Source organism: Leptonychotes weddellii, chromosome 5 (assembly GCF_054177405.1).
Source record: "Leptonychotes weddellii isolate Sample4059 chromosome 5, ASM5417740v2, whole genome shotgun sequence".
Lineage (NCBI taxonomy): Eukaryota > Metazoa > Chordata > Mammalia > Carnivora > Phocidae > Leptonychotes > Leptonychotes weddellii.
The window spans coordinates 86,149,820-86,168,820 of NC_138373.1; the positions used below are offsets into that span (position 1 = coordinate 86,149,820).

The following is a 19,001-nucleotide window of genomic DNA, read 5'->3' on the forward strand; positions in this document are numbered from 1 at the left end:
CAAAAGTCCCCACTATTCAAACCAGCATCCTAGACCCATAAGAAAGCCTAACCCCCACACAACTATAAAGACCTGGGCAGATCATGAAAAAGATAACCTGCTGGCTATATTTTAAAACCAAGCAAATTTAAGAAATTGACTAAGAGCAAGAAAAAGAGAGTTCAGATGACAGACTTACTTACATGTAGAAGATTGGCTCAAGTCAATGAGTCTAACACATGTCGAGAGCACAGAGCAGGAAGAGTATTCTTCCTGTCCAAGCCACTCAAATATCAACCTGCATAACATTTACATGAAAATCTGTGGTCCAGCCCATTTGCTTTTGACAGCATCTGCTGTAGGGTGGGGTCGCCAAGGTACTCATGGAACAAAATGAGACATATTCTCGCATGGGCTGGGTCAGCAAACACAGGCCCCACATGCGTGTGTGCATGCACGCACGCACATACACACGTGCACACCAGTATTATTTCAATATTTAGGTAGAAAAAGTTAAAGAATAATAAGATATAGTTCTTAAGATATTAGTAAGTGTAATTATTGGCTTAGATAATTTCCCAGGGTCACGTTATTTTTGCTCTTTTAGATGAACTGTTTCTTCATCTGTAGATTTTATGAGCAGAAACCCTTCCACTATGCTACAATCACGTTACCAATGTAATTTTTGCTAATAGATCTATTGTAGATGATTGGTGCTACTCAAATAAATTAACAGGATTTTCTGAGGGAAAAAAACTGAAAAAAGCCCATATGGTCTTATTTCATTCTAACTTTAAAAAAAAAAAAAATGCCCTTGACTCAGTGCCGGTTTCCATGTTCTAAAAAGAGAAAGAATGTAAAATTGAATGCCTAAAGATCACAACTACTGTAACCTAAACAAAAGTAAATTTCCTCACAAGTTTTTTTTTTTTAATTTGTAACTAAAAGGACACCACACCCTCAGATCTACAGGACACACCCACCACTCTGAGGTTCATCTGTAGTGCAGTTATCAGTCAACTTCTACATGTCCCAATTTTGCAACTGGCAATGTTATTTATTCTCCAAGGTTATTAATGCTGCACCACACACAGCCTGAGAGAACAGGACAGACAATGGCCAGAAAATCTTTGAGATATTTCAAAATTGATTCTGTCCTTTGCCTCATAAACCACCTCCTCTTAGTGACAGTGTATCTTAGACAAAAACATGTAATAACATGAAGGACAGCTCAAAGGGATGGCAATACACTTAATTTTTTTTTTCAACAGCCAAAGTAAAAACAGAGAAATTCATTTTCGTATCTTCTGACTGTAACAAGGTATCTTTCTTCTTCTTCTTTTTTTAAGTAGGCACCATGCCCACGTGGAGCCCAACATGGGGCTTGAACTCACCACCCTGAGATCAAGACCTGAACTAAGGTCAAGAGTTGGACACCCAACCAACTGAGCCACCAAGGCACCCCCACCCTTTCTTTTTTAATTGATGTGTAGTTGACATGCAATGTTATATTGGTTTCAGGTATAAAAGATAGTGATTTGACAAGTCTACACACTACATAATGCTCATAACAAGGTATCTTCTGAGCTTCACACTGCTGATCATTCTGATTCTGGGGGACAGTCACAGCTGCTATTTTTGGAGTGTTTACTAGGAATCAGGAACTTTGCATACACACTATAAAGTGTCTTGGTGGGGTCCGATCTGAGACTGAAATAGGTAGAGAGAAGAATCAGTTTCATGGACGTAGAATTTTCACGAAGCTCCTTAATTCTTGGAGTATTTGGGGATACACCCAGGCATGTAAGCACATGTCCAGTTTGGCACTTGGGCTGCTGTTCAGACTCCATGGTGGGAGAAGTGACTAAGGAGAAGAAGACAGATTGTCAGGAGAGATAGCTGGGCCCTGGAGAGAAACTGCCAAGAGTGAGGAAGAGTTGAGGAAGTCGGGCTAAACAGACTGTCAGGCCGAGCTCCTGAAGGGAGCCTCAATAGTGGAGGCAGCGGGAGGCTGCTACTTAGGACTACTGTGCCTCCCAGCCTTCTGGATTATTTATGTGCCTTGAAACTAACTGAGAGGATAATTTTAACAATCCCATCACAAGCAGTCCACCCAACACCACAGTAAGACCTCACTCTAAAGTCCTGAGACAAGAATGGAGAGTCCTCTCTCTACCAGCCAGGGAGAGAAGATCACTAGGTGATCAGACACAGAGCTCCAAGGAGGTCAGCATGGAGGGCCTGTGGGCAGTAGGGATCATGAACAAAGAGGACTGCAAAGATATGAGTGGTGAAACCAGCTTCTTTTCCCCACAATCTCTGGGGAGGTTAGGTGTCCTTTCCTGGGACCCACTAGTTGGTGGGGCCTGAAGGACATTAGGAGATAGCAGTGTATGCCCCTAGAGATGCTTGGAAATGTTGAGAAGGGACCGCATGGAGATGAAAGTTGTTCTTATTCAGCAGCAAGTGGTGAAACAGAATTAAGATTTGTCTTTTCTCTAAATAGGACCAACTTGGTTTGTTTTCATGGATTGATTAGGCTAGAACTTAGCTATTGCAGATATGCAGATATGTATATGCATACATGTATGTATTGTGTATTTGAAACCTCAAAAGAACCCTGAAAAGTTGTATCTGTTTCAAGGGGGGACACAGGCAAAGTCAGAGAAGTTAGGCTTGTCCAAGTTTACACCGCTAGCAAGTAACAGAGCCAGGTTTAATCCAGGCCTGCTTGATTCCAAAGTCTATGCTATGTGGCTAAAAATTCTAAGTCACGGGGTGCCTGGGTGGCTCAGTCGTTAAGCGTCTGCCTTCGGCTCAGGTCATGATCCCAGGGTACTAGGTTCTAGCCCTGCATCAGGCTCCCTGCTCAGCGGGAAGTGTGCTTCTCCCTCTCCCACTCCCTCTGCTTGTGTTCCCTCTCTCGCTGTGTCTCTCTCTGTCAAAAATAAATAAAATCTTTAAAAAATAAATAAATAAAAATTCTAAGTCATTATTGGAAAGATTTTTAAATAAATACAAAAGTAACAGAATAGAGTAAGTAACCTTTGTGTACCCATTCTGCAGATTCAGCTATTACCAACCTGTGGCCAATCTATTCTGTCACCCACTAAAAACACCCCTTCATTGTTTTGATGTAAATCCCAGATATCATAAACATTTCTTCCATAAATATCTCAGTCTGAATCTCTAAAAGACAAGGGTTGGAAATAATTTATATTCTTCTTTTCTCTCTACACTACAATATTCCAAATAAATGAATTTTCCAGGTCAATAAAGGAACTGTTTTCCTCAAGAATGTCCTGAACTGGGCCCCAAATTATTTTATTATGAGATGTTCTTCTTGAGACAATAATCTTATTAGAGTCCTTTGCTCACTCAAAAAGATCCTAAGAATACAGATGTTCACTTTTACCTCACCCTGTGCTTTCTAAAAAAAAAATGCTAGAATGCAGCTTCTTCAATGAATATGGGAGATGAATAAAAAATAAATCCCAAGTTCTCAGGAATACCAGTCCAAAGAAAAGAGGCAGAAAGCAATAGAGCAAGGTTGTCAACTCAACAATTTCACTGAGTGCTCAGTCTTGATGTTTTAAATAGGCCCTGTAGGGAGTACAAGAATAAGTAAATAGGCATTTAATGAGTATTAATGGGCAGCTACCATGCACCAAATTTACGCAGAGTGCTAGATGCATATTCATGAATGGTCAGACAGAGGCACTCTCCACCAAGCTTCTGATCTACTACAGAAATAAATATAAGAAAACAAAGAATTACAATGCAGTCAGAGCATACAGGTAACAACAAGGAGGACAAAGAGTTACTGGGGTCTAAAAGAAGGGAGTGTACTCATTTTTTCCTGAGTGGGACAGTTGAGAAATGAGGAAACAGGCCTGAAAGACATGACTTTTCTACAGTTACACAGAGGTAGAAACAGGGAAAAACCTCATCTCTCAACTTCTAATTATTCTGATTTCTACCTCTAGTCTAGAAGGACAGGAGATGCTTGACTGTAAACATTTCTTGCTACCACAAGAAAGGTTTTATGGAAGAGCTGGTTTTGAAATGGGCCTCAACAAATAGAACTTGAGAAATGGGGAAGTGCATGGTGTTCTGGGCAGAGAGAACAGTATAAGCAGTCTTTGGGGATATATTCCAATGATAAGTGCTACTCAGTTTCACTGACATGCAGGGACAACCATACGGCAATGGGAAAGGCTGGAAAAGTAGATTTGTGACCAGATTAGAGAGGGCCTTGAAGACCAAATCAAGTTGCTTGTTATGAAGGCGCTCAAGGATGACAAAAACCCTACAGTTTGAAGCCAAAGACTTAAGAAAACACTATAATTTATGGGTCACTGGAGTAAACACAGATTATGTTTTTTGTAATTTTTATCTCATATTTTATTCCAATTTCCTGCACTTGTTAATGAGAATGCTTAGAAAATGGCTTTCTAAGGAGAATTTTCTTTCTTTTTTTTTTTTTTTAAAGATTTTATTTATTTATTTGACAGAGAGAGACAGTGAGAGAGGGAACTCAAGCAGGGGGACTGGAAGAGGGAGAAGCAGGCCTCCCGCTGAGCAGGGAGCCCGATGCAGGGCTTGATCCCAGGACCCTGGGAACATGACCTGAGCCAAAGGCAGACACTTAATGACTGAGCCACCCAGGCGCCCCTAAGGAGAATTTTCTATTTGTTTAGAGATGGGTGTGGGGAGTCTGAGGGGTAGGAAGTGAGGTTCTACTCAAGGAATAGGCATGAAAGAGTGAATCATTCAGTGAACAGGCTGAAGAGATTCTTCAGTGGAACAGAAACCTGGAAAGGGAATGGTGAGAAGTGGTGATATCAGCCACCAAGTGCAGCCGACAGACTTGTTCCTGGGGACTCTAGAAGAAATGGTGCAGAAGACAGCATGATAACCTTCAGGGAGCGTGTCCATTTCCCCAGGGATGTTTGATAGGAGTTTCTATTATGGCCTGTTAGCTCCTGTTTCTCAATGGTGTCAAGACCATAGACAAAATCTATCACATATCCTAATGATAGTGCATTAGGAGATCCTTTTAGATAGCACATTCTTAGCCAAAAAACTATTTTCAAGGTAATTATGAGTATTTATTATGATTGAAAGGTCTACAATCGGTGTTCTAAGAGGGGCTGTGAGAAAGGCTTATCCTTTGAAGTTAGACAAACCTGAATTTGAATCCCATGTTTGTTAGTTACCAATTGAGTGATCTTGGATAAGTTATTTAACCTCTCTGAACTTCAGTTGTCTCATCTGCAAGAGCAGACAATACCTACTACTCAAAGTCGTAGAGAAGATTAATAACGTGGTTTGTGGTAATGCTTTCCTATAAAGTACCTGGTACACAACTGATATTTGTTTCTTCCCCCTTGTTGGTGAAATCAGTGTCAGATAAAAGGGAAATTACTAATAACCAAACATCCTGTAAACTTCCAAGTCCAACTTCCTTTATTGAACTTTACAAGAACTGCTAAGTAATAGCAAAATAGATTCATTTCCTTTTTCTTTCCTTTTCTTAGCTACTCAATAGGATGGGTATTAAGGAACAGAAAAATGTCAGATACACACACTTAAGAGGAATAATAAGAGTAATTCATATAACTCAGTGGTAAAAAGAACCACATTTTTTAAAATGGGTAAAGAGCTGGGTAGATAAAGCTCCAGGGAAGATGTACAAGTGGCCAACAAGTACACAAAAAGATGTTCAACATCATTTGTCATTAGGGAAATACATACCCAAACCATCAAAATTACTTCACACCTGCTAAGATGGCAATAATAATAATAATAATAATAATAAAAAACCCCAGACAAATGTTGACAAGGATGTAGAGAAATTGGAATCCTCATACATTACTTGTGGGAATGTAAGATGGGGTAATCACTTTGAAAATCTGTTTTGCAGGTCCTCAAAATGTTAGAGTTACCATATGATGTAGCAATTCCACTCCTAGGTGTATACCCCAAAGAATACTCATATGTGTATACAAAAACTTATACACTAACATTCATAGTAACAACATTCACATAGCCAAAAAATGGAAACAACCCAAGTGCCCAACAACTGATGAGTGGATACACAGAATGTGATATATTCATACACTGGAATACTATTCAGTCATAAAAAGGAATGAAGTATGGGGATAACACGCTACAACTTGGGTGAGCCATGAAAACACTATACTAAGTGAAAGAAGCCAGTCACAAGAGGTTACATATTGTATTATTCCACTTATATGAGATATCCAGACTAGGCAAATGTGTAAGAGACAGAAGATTAGTGATTGCCTAGGACTGAGGGTTTGGGGGTGAGGGGAGTAGGGACAGAGTGTTGATGGGCATGAGGTTTCTTTTTAGGATGATCAAAATGTTTTAAAACCAATTTTGATGATGGTTGTACAATTCTGTGAATTTATTTAAAAGCATTTAATTGAATCAATTGTTTAATATATGAACTATATCTCAATTAAGCAATGAAAGAAAAAGGAAGAATGATTGAGAAAATTATGGAGCTCAGGCTCTGGTTGTAGACTGAGGGAGGCACTTCATACATACTCCATAACCTGGGGAGTTTGTCTAAATGAAATGTTATTCAGTGTTACTCTTTTTTTTTTTTTTTTTTTTTAGGTAGAGAAGTCTCATTAGCACCTAACTGTAGCAAAGAACACTCTCTGGGCATTGCTCTGCTTTGTAACTTTTTACAAAGTACCAGCACGTCAAAGGTTATCTAGGCTTGGCTTCAATTCTCAGAGAGACAATGAGACCTGAGATTTCTTAGAGTCAATAGTGAAGTTTAAGTCCCAAACCAGTCTGCCTCTTTAACAAAATGTTCATTATACTTCACCAAAATCTCCTTTTGGCTATCTACCCTTGAGCTTATACTACAGAAGGGGTAGAAAGCCCCCAAATGACTGGATTTTAATTTCCTGCCATCAAAGGTTGACATTTCTCACGCATCTGTGTTTTGTGGTGAAAGATTCATACTTGCTATAAGAGTGCTCATAATACTTCAAAATATGTATATACCCATGGAAGAGGACTAGGATACAGTAGTACTAAAATAAAGTTGAAATATAGTCAAATGCTCACCTCCATCCTTAGGTCATCATTCATCCTGATGCAACCTGAAAGATCTGTTCCTGGGTGGGGGCCAACTTTAGGGCCTGGGCATCTGACAATAGAAAGCAAAGTTCCCTACTACAGAGAGAAAGACCGAGAATTTCAGCAGATACCAAAAGTTTCCCTTCCCTATCCCAGCTTAACCAAATTTCTAATTAAGTTCATGGTTTTAGTAAGACATAAGGAAAGAGAGCTCCAACCTCCACCAGAGAGAGGTCGCAAACCACAGAGAATCTAGCCAAAAATGAAAATAAAGAATTTGCCATTCAAAATCTTGCTTCCTCGCCCTTGATACGGAAAGGGAATTTCACTGGGGTGGATAGTGCTCGCAAACTCCACTGATATTTTGAAACTTTTCCTAAGGAAGGTCAGTCTGTGTACTCAGAAAGGTGAGCACAGATGAACTTCAGGAGAGGGTGGGTGTGGGGACAGGGATTTGCAGAGGCTCATTAATCTTGAGGAAGAAGGAATAAAATATGATCAAAACCTCTCTGAATAAGTTAACTTAGCAGTATATAGTATATTCCTAAAAGTTGGGAAACATTCAGGTAGCCTAATTTGTCTTTTACATTTTAGAATGGACATTAGGGAATTCAAAGAACAAGAAAAGTCACTTCAAGAAAACTATAGAGGAGGGGTGCCTGGGTGGCTCAGTTGTTAAGCATCTGCCTTCTGCTCGGGTCATGATCCCAGGGTCCTGGGATCGAGCCCCACATTGGGCTCTCTGCTTGGCGGGGAGTCTGCTTCTCCCTCTCCCACTCCTCCTGTTTGTGTTCCCTCTCTGTCTTTCTCTGTGAAATAAATAAAATCAAAAAAAAAAAAAAGAAAAGAAAACTATAGAGGTATCTTTGTTTTAAAATTGCCAATTTTCAGAAAGTCAGAAGTTCCATCATAAAGACCTTATGGTCTCAGGATACAAAAGTCTAACTGATTAGAAGTTCAGGCACTAAGAATAGGCCACCCATGAAGAACAGGGTAAGTATATTTTGCTGTTTTAACTTACTTGCATCTTCTAGTCACATCCAAAGCACCATCCTCTACTTCTCCATAGTTGGGCCTTTCACGTGAAACCTGGATTCGTTTGGCTACACCTGAGGAAAATGTCAATTCCAGGCTTGGAATTGCTGTGAGACTCTCTAGATGCAAGGCATCTGCAGAACAGAAAAGAATAAAACCAGAAATTTATTTCTGGTTTAAACTATATAATAAATAGATATTTATTTATATTTATTCATATATATAATAAATATATATTATATAATAAATATATAATATATAAAAATTCTTATATATATTTTTCTCATATATAATATATATTATATAATTATATATTATTTATTATATATAAAAATATATATTATACATATATAAATTTTTTCTCTTTTGAGAGGTTGGACCATTTCTGAAAAAGCAGAAGTCAGTTCAATTCTATTAACCCTATGAAAGCAAAAATGCCATTTTTTTTTTTTTTTAAGCAGAGTGGGGAGGGGGCAGAGAATCCTTGCCTAAAAACAACTAGAGGGGTCAACAATCTGCAGGCAGAGGATAAAATACATCCAGCTGCTTGTTTTTGTAAATAAAGCTTTACGGTAACAAAGACATACCCATTCATTCAATACTTGGCCACTTGCGTGATACCGAGTAATTGCTGCAGAAACCATACAGCCTGCAGAAGCTGAAGGATTTACTGTCTGGCCCTTGACAGAAACAGCTTTACCAAACCCTGAAGGGAAGAGGGTTAGACACTGTGATGGGGACCCGTTAAAGAGACAAAGGAAATAGGGTAACGGATCGTGTGCTTTGGAGGAAGCCATCTTGCTATGTGTTTTTCTGAGTATAGGAAGCAGCAGAGTTTAACAGAAGAAAACAAAGGCATTGGAGTCAATCAGAAATTTTTAGTTCAGGTCCTGGCTCTGCCACACACTAGTTGTGTGCTCTTGGACGCATAACTAAACCACGCGGAGCCTCGGCTTACTTACATATGAAGTGACACACGACCTTAGGCAAATTACTAACTCCATATTGCTCCGTTTCCTTCTCTTCCTTGTCTTGAAAATGGAAATTACATTAGCCTCTACCTGGCAGGGATGTGGTGAGGATTAAATGAGGTAGGAGTGATGCGAAGAGCAGAGAGCCGCACTTGGCATATAGCAGGCGTCTGCTGCCCCTGTCGGTTGTGGTTGTGTTACTACTACTGGGTGAGCGTGAGTAACATCGTCTCTATAAAGCCCTAAGCTGTTGTTTGATACAAAACGGCCATTCAGTGAGCAGTGGTAGTAGTTTTCCCTTCTCTAGTTGAAATGATCCACAGATCAGTTTACTTGCTATTTATTTCTTCTTAACTTTATTTTGATAACCATCCCATGTCTTTTGTCGTTTCAGAACCAGCCATTAACTTTTGCTTTCAACCACATCTTGGTTGTGATGAGACATGTCACTACCATGAGCATTTCTTCCTAAGAGAAAGCTCATTCTCCTTAGCCTGGCACTGAGTAATAGCCCACCATTTGACCCACAACCTGCTCCAAACTTATATTCTACTGTATCACAACCAAACTCTTCTTGTTTCCAAAATGACTTGTCCAGCTTTTTTTTTTTTTTTTTTTTTTTGGGTCCTCCCCAGTTAAAATACTTTTTCCGTGCTTTTTGCTATTCCAAATGCAACCCACTTTCAAGGCCTGGTTCAACTCTCATTTCTTCTATGGAGCTTGCTCGGACTTCTCTGAGCCCATTCTAACCTCCCTGATAATCTGTGAGCTATTTTAGGATTTATTTTCTATTATACATAATATGGGGTTTTGCATGGAGTAGGTGTTCAAACATCAGTTGACTGACAGAATTCAGGGAGAAATATCCAAATATTCAACAACTTTTCCTGTATAAATATAATTGTGATTAATTATTTTCCCTTTCAAAAAGAACCTTACCCTCAGCCATGCCTGATAGGGTGTAAGAGGGGGCTATCCATGCTTACCCAGCAGAGGTGTATACCAGCATGTATGTTTGAAGGTCAGGAGCGTCTGATATATTCTTGCTTCTTGCCCACTATAACGTTTATGGCAACACTGCTTCTGAACAGAAAATTAAATAGTATTAGCTATCTAAAGGGGTGTAACATAACATATTTCATCATCTATTCTCTTCATTTCCAAAGGTAGAAAGAATATCACTGGTATCAAGAAGAGGTCAAGAAGAAAATAAATGATTCCAAGTAATAAAGTAATAAAGCTTTCAACCTTTTGATCAAAAGCTATACCCTATGGGTAAAGTGTAATTCTCATTAAAAATCACAGTTCAATAATTTAACAGAATTATATCAATTCCCAATAATCGACACTGTCATATAAACAAAAGCCTTGAGGAAAAAGGTACGGATGAGAGGCAAGCTTAGTTATACAATACTTCTTCAGGATACCACAGTCAAATAATTTAACGTATTGCCATATCGTAGGGTCTACCAGCATTGTATGCATGTGTGTGACAAAGAAAAAGACTAGGTAGGGACGCCTGGGTGGCTCAGTCGGTTACGCGTCCAACTCTTGATTTGAGCTCTGGTCATGATCTCAGAGTCATGAAATCGAGCCCTGTGTTGGGCATAGAGTCTGCTTAGGATTCTCTCTCTCACTCTGACCAACCCCCCTCCCCCCATCCCCTGCTTGCACGCTCTCTCTCTCAAAAGAAAAAAAAGTTAAAAAAAAGAGAGTAGGTATCCATTGTTTCATCTAATAATCTCTCAAAAGTGGTCTGGCTTAAAGTACTAAGACTACTGATACATCCTGGACTTCACTTTCTCTTTTGACATAGTTGTGATTCACAACTGGCACTTAAATTGTTTCAAAAGCTTAAACTCACCAGTTGATCTTGAAATGGTTGTTGAATTCCATCTGTGCCGGACAAGGGATCACAGTGAGGAAATTCCTCATCTAAACAGCTCTGTCATGAGAAAATGGTGGAGTATGTTCAAAGGCAGAATGACGACAGAGTCAAAGATACAAAACATATTCCATTTAAGAGAAGATATGATGCTACCTGAGGAGAGTAGTATTGGCCAATTCTGTCAAGTATTCTACTTAAGGGAACAGGTTTGTAATTGTAAAGCTTTTATTGCATTTTCCCCCTTACTTGTTCTAGGAATGAAATTCAAAGATCAGGGACAGGAAATACAATGGCTTTGTCATTGAAATCTTTAGGCAGGGGCCAAAGAAGGTTGCTGAAGACATGTCAGTGTAGTGAAAATGTTGCCTGTGAAAATTTCATAACAATCAAATTGTGGCATTAGTCCAATCACAGTTATATTATATCACAGTTATATTATAATTGAAAATTGTATTTGTGTTCCTGATAAGATTAAAGCATATTTAGATGTGGAGGTTTTTCCACTTCAATTTATTGTAGGGGGCTTTTTAGGCACTCTGCCTGGCTTGATCTCCCACATGGAAATTTTTTTTCTACTTAAACAGATGTGCCTGCATTATGCTCTGGAAACAGATACATGCAGACATCACCCTTCTTTCTTCCCTTCTCCAGTCCCTTTCCCCGTGCCAACCTTACTGTTCCTTATGTTCCTCATTTATGAACAAAAAGGAGAAATTCACCAAGTATCATAAGGGAAAGAAATACATTGAACTCTACCATGGATATATTGAGATATCCAGACAGGAAGGAGTTAAAAGCTTAATTCAAATAGGAGGGGCACCTGGGTGGCTCAGTTGGTTAAGTGTCTGCCTTCAGCGTAAGGATCAAGCCCTGAGTCAGGCTCCCTGCTGCACGGGGAGCCTGCTTCTCCCTCTCACTCTGCTGCTCCCCCTGCTTGTGCGCACTCTCTCTCTCTCCCTCTCTCAAATAAATAAAATCTTAAAAAAAAAAAAAATAGGAGAAAAAAAGAGACAGGAACCATCCCAGCCCATCCAACAGTACGCATTCAAGAGTATCAGAAAAGAAGTGCCTAAGACTAAAACACTGGCCCTTTGCTAATAGATGCAGTAAATTCTAAAAATGCTTCCTCTTTAAAAGATGTTATTAGGAGCCATTCACTAATGTGAGTTTCCCCTTCTTATTTGGCTAAATGGTTTTGGTGCAGAAGAGAACAAAGTCCACTAGAGCATTTTCTTCTAAGTTGGTTAATTTTGTGATCAAAGTCATTATCTATTATAAATTAGCTTCAAATCCATATACAGATTGGACCTCTTCCCCACAGTAAACACATATCACAGGGTTTTTTGTTTTTGTTTTACCTGAAACAGCAAGCCATGGAGGCGTCCTTTAATTAACTTCTTTCTCAGTGACTCAGTTGTTGCTATAAAGAGAATTCATAACCAGCTTAATAGGACAATTTGTAACCCCCTTTTCCCTCAGTTCCTTTCATAAACTTTTAACAGCTTTAAATTTGGGGTCTGAGGAAAGGAGAGAGAAAGCAGTGACTTCTGAGAATGGTGTTCTCAACTCATGTCTTGTGGGAATGGAAGAGCGGAACAAAGGCTAGAGCAGCTAACCCATGATCACCCCTGGGCATTCAAAATTCACCTTGACAGATGCAAGTGATGTCCTCTAGAAGTGAATCACAGAATGATTCCACCTTAACTTAGGAATACACCTCAGAGGTCATTCAGTCCAACTGCCTAGGATGTGGAAATCTTCTCTCCCAGAAACCTCTGCATGAGCTGTGAGTGGGTGATGGTAGCCCCTAGAATTGGAGCCCCGTGACCCCAGAATCCTATGGGTAGGTCTGAGATGATGAGAACACTTTGTCCAGAGGATTTCAATGATAACTGGTTAGTCATGCAGCTGGGATCAGACTCACAGGATAATGTTCAATTCAGTATACTTTTTCATGAAATTAAAAATGTTTGTCTTTCTACTTCACTGAAATCTGCCTCCCAGTAACTTCCAACTTCTCATCTCTGGAGTAACAGAAATGAGGAAAAAAAATACCTTTTTAACTCTTTGAGTTACACAGGTACACATTACTTATCTGACAATCCATACTCTTTAAAATATAGACAAGAACCAGAAAATAGGCCCAAATCTTTTGAACCAAAATAGATGTTGATAGTCATGACCTTTATTCCTGTGAATTCCTCACACTTCCACTCATCCAATAGGCTCTGAATTTATACATAATTCTCACAAGCTCTGACTGCTTTCTCAGCCCACAGATGATTAAAACAAAAATTACGTGAGGATAGGAAGCTCTGCTAGATGAAGACATATTGACATATTAATAGCTGCCTTTTTTTTTTTTTAATCACTGACAACAAGGAAAATTCACAGCAAATACTCTGTTGTCCAAAACACATACGAATCTGGAGCAACAGTTTTATATCTCAATAGCCTGAAGAAATTCTGAACCATTAAAATAATACTAATATATGTGAAAAGTACATAATCGAACAAAAAAATTTTTTCTAAGAAAAAACTCTTGAAAAGCTTCAATTATATCAAAAATTACCCATGTAAAATTCTATTTTGTAAGAATTTTTTTTTGTAAAAATACCTTATTTCACAACTAAGCTTGACATAGTTGTTACTAGGCCCACTAGGAGGAAAATACTTTTTAAAATTTCTAACATATTTAAGTAATTAAATTATTTAATCTTTAATACTTAAAACTCTAGTAAAGATTCAATTTTAGAAAATTCTCTCTTTTAATGGTATTAAATAAATCCTTCTCCCGACCTACATCTAAGCAACAGCAACCAAACCTTTCAGAAGTGGCCAACATTATGTTTGTGAAGGTCGTGTATCTCCAAAACACTGTCTTTGGATTTCCAAATAAGCTTGTGTTTCAGAAGAAATAATGAGTTAGTATAAGACTATTTAAATTGCCCATCTGCTTTCCCACCAGGCAATCTTGAGTTTTAGGAACAGTCCATCTCAAAACATTTAAATCGTAAACCTTATTTCAACAGATGTTTTGTGCAATGTGTAGCAACTATTTCCATATGTTCCATGAGGCAAAACACATTGCCTTATGACCCTGATTTGCATTCACCTTTGTATTCTTTTTTATGTGTTTGGAGTTGGACCTGCCATGTCTCTAGGACATTTAGATTTTACATGGAAGCAAATGAAACAACGGTCACTGTATCCCCTGCTGCTGCCATCTGTGATATAGGATGGGATCGGGTGTCTTGCATACATTGCCTTTGAAGGAAGCTGGGATAAAACAACTTTCCAAATGACTATGCAATGAGACTCTCAGGCAAAGGCCCTGCAATTAATTGGCTGTTGATAATTAAAACTATAGTATTAGAGTGATAATAATGCTAGTTATCAATGATGGTTGACATTTATGGAGCATGGATTTTTATAACACAATATATGTGTTATCTCATGTTCTATAAAACTGTGTATTAAGAAAAATCAAGTTTCATTGAAAACCACAGACCAGGAGAAAATAATTTGCAACACATATATCTATCAAAGGACTTGTATCCAAAATATGTAAAGAAATCCTACAACGCAATAACAAAAGGACAAATGTCCTAATTTGAAAGTGGGCAAAAGATATTTCACAAAGAAGATATATAATAGCCAATCAGTACAACAAATGAAAATCACAACAAGATACCCAGAAGAGTGACAAAAGTGGAAAAGATTGACACCACCACGCATTGATGCTGTAAAGAAACTGGAACTCCCACACACTGCTGGTGGGAGCGTGAAATGTTACTGACCCTACGGAAAACTGGCAGTTTCTTAAATGGTTACAGCTACACTATGACCTAACAACTCTGCTCGTAGATCTTTATCCTAGGTTAAGGAAAAACATATGTCTACACACAAACCCATACACAGATGTTCATAGCAGTTTGCTCCATAACAACCCCAAACATCTAAATAATTTAGATGTCCAATAATTGAAAAGATAACCAAATTGTGGAACCATTCATACAAAGAAATACGACTCCATCATGAAAAAGGCATACCATGAATAAACACAACATATTAAGATAAATATTATGTTGAGGGAAAGAAGACAAAAACACAAAAGTACATATTTTATATCTCAATTCTAGAAGCTAAACTAACCCATCAGTGATAAAAATCAGATCAGAGGTTGATCCTTATAGTGGTGGAGGTGGGGGAGGGGCAGTGACTGGAAAGTAGCACAAGGGAAATTTCTGCGGTTACAGTTCTGTGTTTCGATGTGCATTTGGCAAACTGGTTAAATAAGACACTTAAGGAGATGCCTGGGTGGCTCAGTCGGTTAAACGACTGCCTTCAGCCCAGGTCATGATCCCGGGTCCTGGGAAAAAGCTCTGTGTCAGGCTCCCTACTCAGTGTGGAGCCTGCTTCTCCCTCTCTTGCTCCCCCTGCTTTTGCTGTCAAATAAATAAATAAAATCTTAAAAAAAAAAAAATACACTTAAGATCTGAACATTTCATGATGTTAATTATGCACTAATAAAAAAAAGAACGTAAAAATTACAAGAACAAAAATAACAGTTTATGAGATAAACATCGTTAGGAAGAGACCACTAAAAATGTATACGCAACATTGTAACCAGAGCACTAACACACACAATTATATAGTGCCTCGGAAGATAACTTATCACCAAGACGTGCCTCTTAAAATCACCAAAGGCTGCCCCACAGGATAATAGAAATGCACAGGATAATAAGAATAGGTAAGAAAAGCGTGGAGATGCTGGTGACATTTAAATGGCGCAGTGCTGGTGGGATGCTAAGAAAATGCAGATGGGAGTAGAACTCAGGCGGTGGGACTGCTGCAGTGAACGCAGGAGGGAGTACAGCTGGCCTTGAGCCAGAGCCCTGCAAGGCTGGGCGGCACTTCTCTGGGGGAGGAGGCCCAAGTGCAGACACTTACAAAATAAAGCTAAAAGGGCTCCTGCTGTTTGTCAGCAGCCAAGCCGAACACTTTCTCCTTCCCCGCTGAAGGTTATGGTTCAATCCCTACCCATCCAGATCCCGTTCCTAGGAGAATCATGAATGAAACGACACAACTTCCGTCTGACATTCGCGTCATTACCCATTGGCTAATGGTGAACGAGGTAATGCACGCGGCAGGAACGTGATCTAGCAGAACAGACTCTCCCAAGTATGACCAAGCACTAGCTATTGTTTTGCATTTGTTATTTATAAATTACCTACTGCATTTTCTGGAAGGGGATACTGAGTACTCAGAGAGGTAAAGAGATTTGCCTAACTTTATCCAGTTTCGCTTTTGACTTAGAACATAGGTTTGTTTAAGGCCAAATACCATGCTCTTAGTCATTACGCTATATGGCCTCCTAGATTATTTCATCCATTTCTGCATCCTACATTTGGGAAAACTTAGGCGCCCATCCCATCAGAGCTGCTGAGCAAGCTCTGATTTTGGGTTTTTCCCTTGGTCCTCAACCTAACACCTATCTTTAAGTGTCTCAATCACCTCCAGCCCCCGTGCGTGTCTCATTTCCCTCTTAGGTACTGACTGCTCGAGACACGTGGCTCTCATCTTGCATCCATCCTCAAAGCCATAAGGCTCTTATCTGTCCCCTACCCCATGCCCTCCATGCTAAGGACAGCAAATTAGAAGACAGTTTCCAGTGGGTTCATCTAGGTGAAAGCCTTCTCTAAAGTTTATACAGCTACTATGTTCAAATAAGGAATTCTGATATACAGGAGCCGCTCAGGCTCTCTTGCCAAGGAAATATTTATAGTTTCTAAAGGTAATCAGTTCCCTCGTTATTGATTAAATCAGGGACTCAATGAAGATTTCATGTTAGAAGGGGGCAAGAAGAGGATGAACAGGAAAGAGGTGATAGAGTCTCTATTAGATCAAGTGGTCTATGTTTCATTAGATTCACTCTAATATGTTGGGTAAACACCCGAGATCTAAGAAGGCTTTTTGTTTCCTTTTCAAAACAAACATCCATTTATACCTAGTATTGCCTTTGTTAACAAGATACTTGGATACATAAGTAAGAAGCAGAAGAAAGAAAATATGTAAGTAACCATTCAAGAAACTTAGCAGTTCTAATGGCACAGGGTCACAGAAGCTGGTATGTACACTTAGAACCTCATACATCAGTCCAGTCCTGGTGGCCACTGAAAACTTGAACAATATTACCTCTTCAATATGAAGTTCAGGATAATCCAATGTCATAAACAACTTCCTAGTTCCAGTTTACGAACCCCGTCATTGACCTGAACAATTGGACACAATCACTGAATCCCCACCCGATTTGCAAAAGAACCATTCTCAGACACGACAAAAAGCCATTGCCTTCAACACTTAATAAATGTATTAAGCTAACCAGAAAGTTTCAGAAGAACTAAATGGATTTGAATATTTTTGTTTTCTGACTCAGAATTCAAACGTCTGACTCAGAATTCAAACAGCATGTGGTGACAGTGATAATGCTAGAATGTGCCAGGATGTGTTTATGTGATAACTGTCCTACCTCACTGACATTTATTCACAGTCTATCTGGAAAATCTGCTCCACAGAACATTTCAAAAGTATGTGCCACCTAAATTTCCCTCTTGTTGCAAAGGTTGATTTTTAAGGGCATTGTTAGAAAAATCCTCATAAGCAAATGGTCTTCAGAGCAAAATCTTGGTATGTATGCCTTCTATGGGCAGCAAAAGATACAAACAAGTAAAAGAACTCAAAAAGCTAGGCAGGTTGTGAGCAACTCAAGACAGAAAGGAGGCATCCACTCTACTTTATGCAGCCAAGAAAAAAAAATACACGCTTGCGACCCAGGGTGGCTTTCATCTTCTATTTTTAAGACTATTTGGACCAATGAAGTGAGAAGACAATAGCAAGTTCATTATATCAAGAATGTATATTTTGGGATAAGTTACAAAAGTTGACTCTTCCAAGAAGGTACTAAAAGGAAATCAAAGGGGCAGGGGGAGAGTTGTGGGAGGAGATAAATTCTTAGTTTTATAAAACTATGAGGTATAATGCTGACTTAATCAAAGATAAATATAACTGAACCAAAAGATTAGTCCTCTAAGTACAGTGTCTAAAACAAACATACCATAAACCAAATTTGGAACGCCTTATTATTCATGTCTCAACATGAACACTTCTAATCACAAGGGAACCTTTTCCAATGCTCTCTGAGCAATCATAAAATAACATATAGATTATGTAATTTAAAGACTTACACTATCATACTTAAAATTATTGAAAACTAGCAAGTCCTGCAAGGTTTAAAAATAATAATAATAAAATACTGAATAATTACTGTTACGTTAGAACTAGCCAAGTCCTTTAAACTTTTAAACAGCATTCTCAGATAGCAGTAGAAATGGTACAATAAATCCAAAACAAACCCAGGTCTGAAAATCTCCTTCTCTAGCTTAGCTTAAGTTGATAATTCATTTGTTACCCAAATCAATAATTTTGTCTACAAAGAGCATCTAGGACAGCTAGAACAAGAAGCTGGCCAAACAAAAGCAATTGCCTGATAAATGGTCAAATAAGCTTTGTTTTTACCAAATTATGTTTCTAGGATAAAATTCGCTTCTGAATAATCTGACATCTGTCATTTAACAATTGTCATTTCACCTAAATCCTTAGTAAACAGTTACTTTCAGGTAATACAGAAAAATGACAAATATTCTAATTTTTTTAAAGCAAAATATATTTGTAAAGAGCACATTAAAATTTAAAAAGGATTTTCACATATTTAATATTTTGATGCACTGAATTCATAAGTATTTTGCCCACCCCTAAAACTACTGTGTAAAAGAAAATAGAGAGGCAGGTCCTTTTCTACCATATCATGGGTACAAGCTAGCTAATAAAATCAGGATAGAATAGGTAAGCCATTTGCAAGTTCAAATACCCCATGCATACAAGATTATTTTCCCCCTTGTTTACTTTTACAGATACTGAGAACTTTAATCTTTAAAGAAATAACA

General features: G+C 38.6%; 1 protein-coding gene across 1 annotated transcript in view; it reads right to left on the minus strand.

Moving 5' to 3' along the window:
• IRAG2 (inositol 1,4,5-triphosphate receptor associated 2) overlaps positions 1–19,001 on the minus strand; it is a 118,446-nt gene that overhangs the window by 27,237 nt on the left and 72,208 nt on the right. Inside the window, exons 20-24 of the mRNA XM_081818941.1 lie at positions 12,354–12,415; positions 10,972–11,052; positions 10,094–10,190; positions 8,123–8,270; positions 7,090–7,171 (exon numbers count right to left, since the gene is read on the minus strand). Of these exons, the coding sequence (XP_081675067.1) occupies positions 7,090–7,171; positions 8,123–8,270; positions 10,094–10,190; positions 10,972–11,052; positions 12,354–12,415 (470 nt within the window). The remainder of the gene's footprint in view (positions 1–7,089; positions 7,172–8,122; positions 8,271–10,093; positions 10,191–10,971; positions 11,053–12,353; positions 12,416–19,001) is intronic.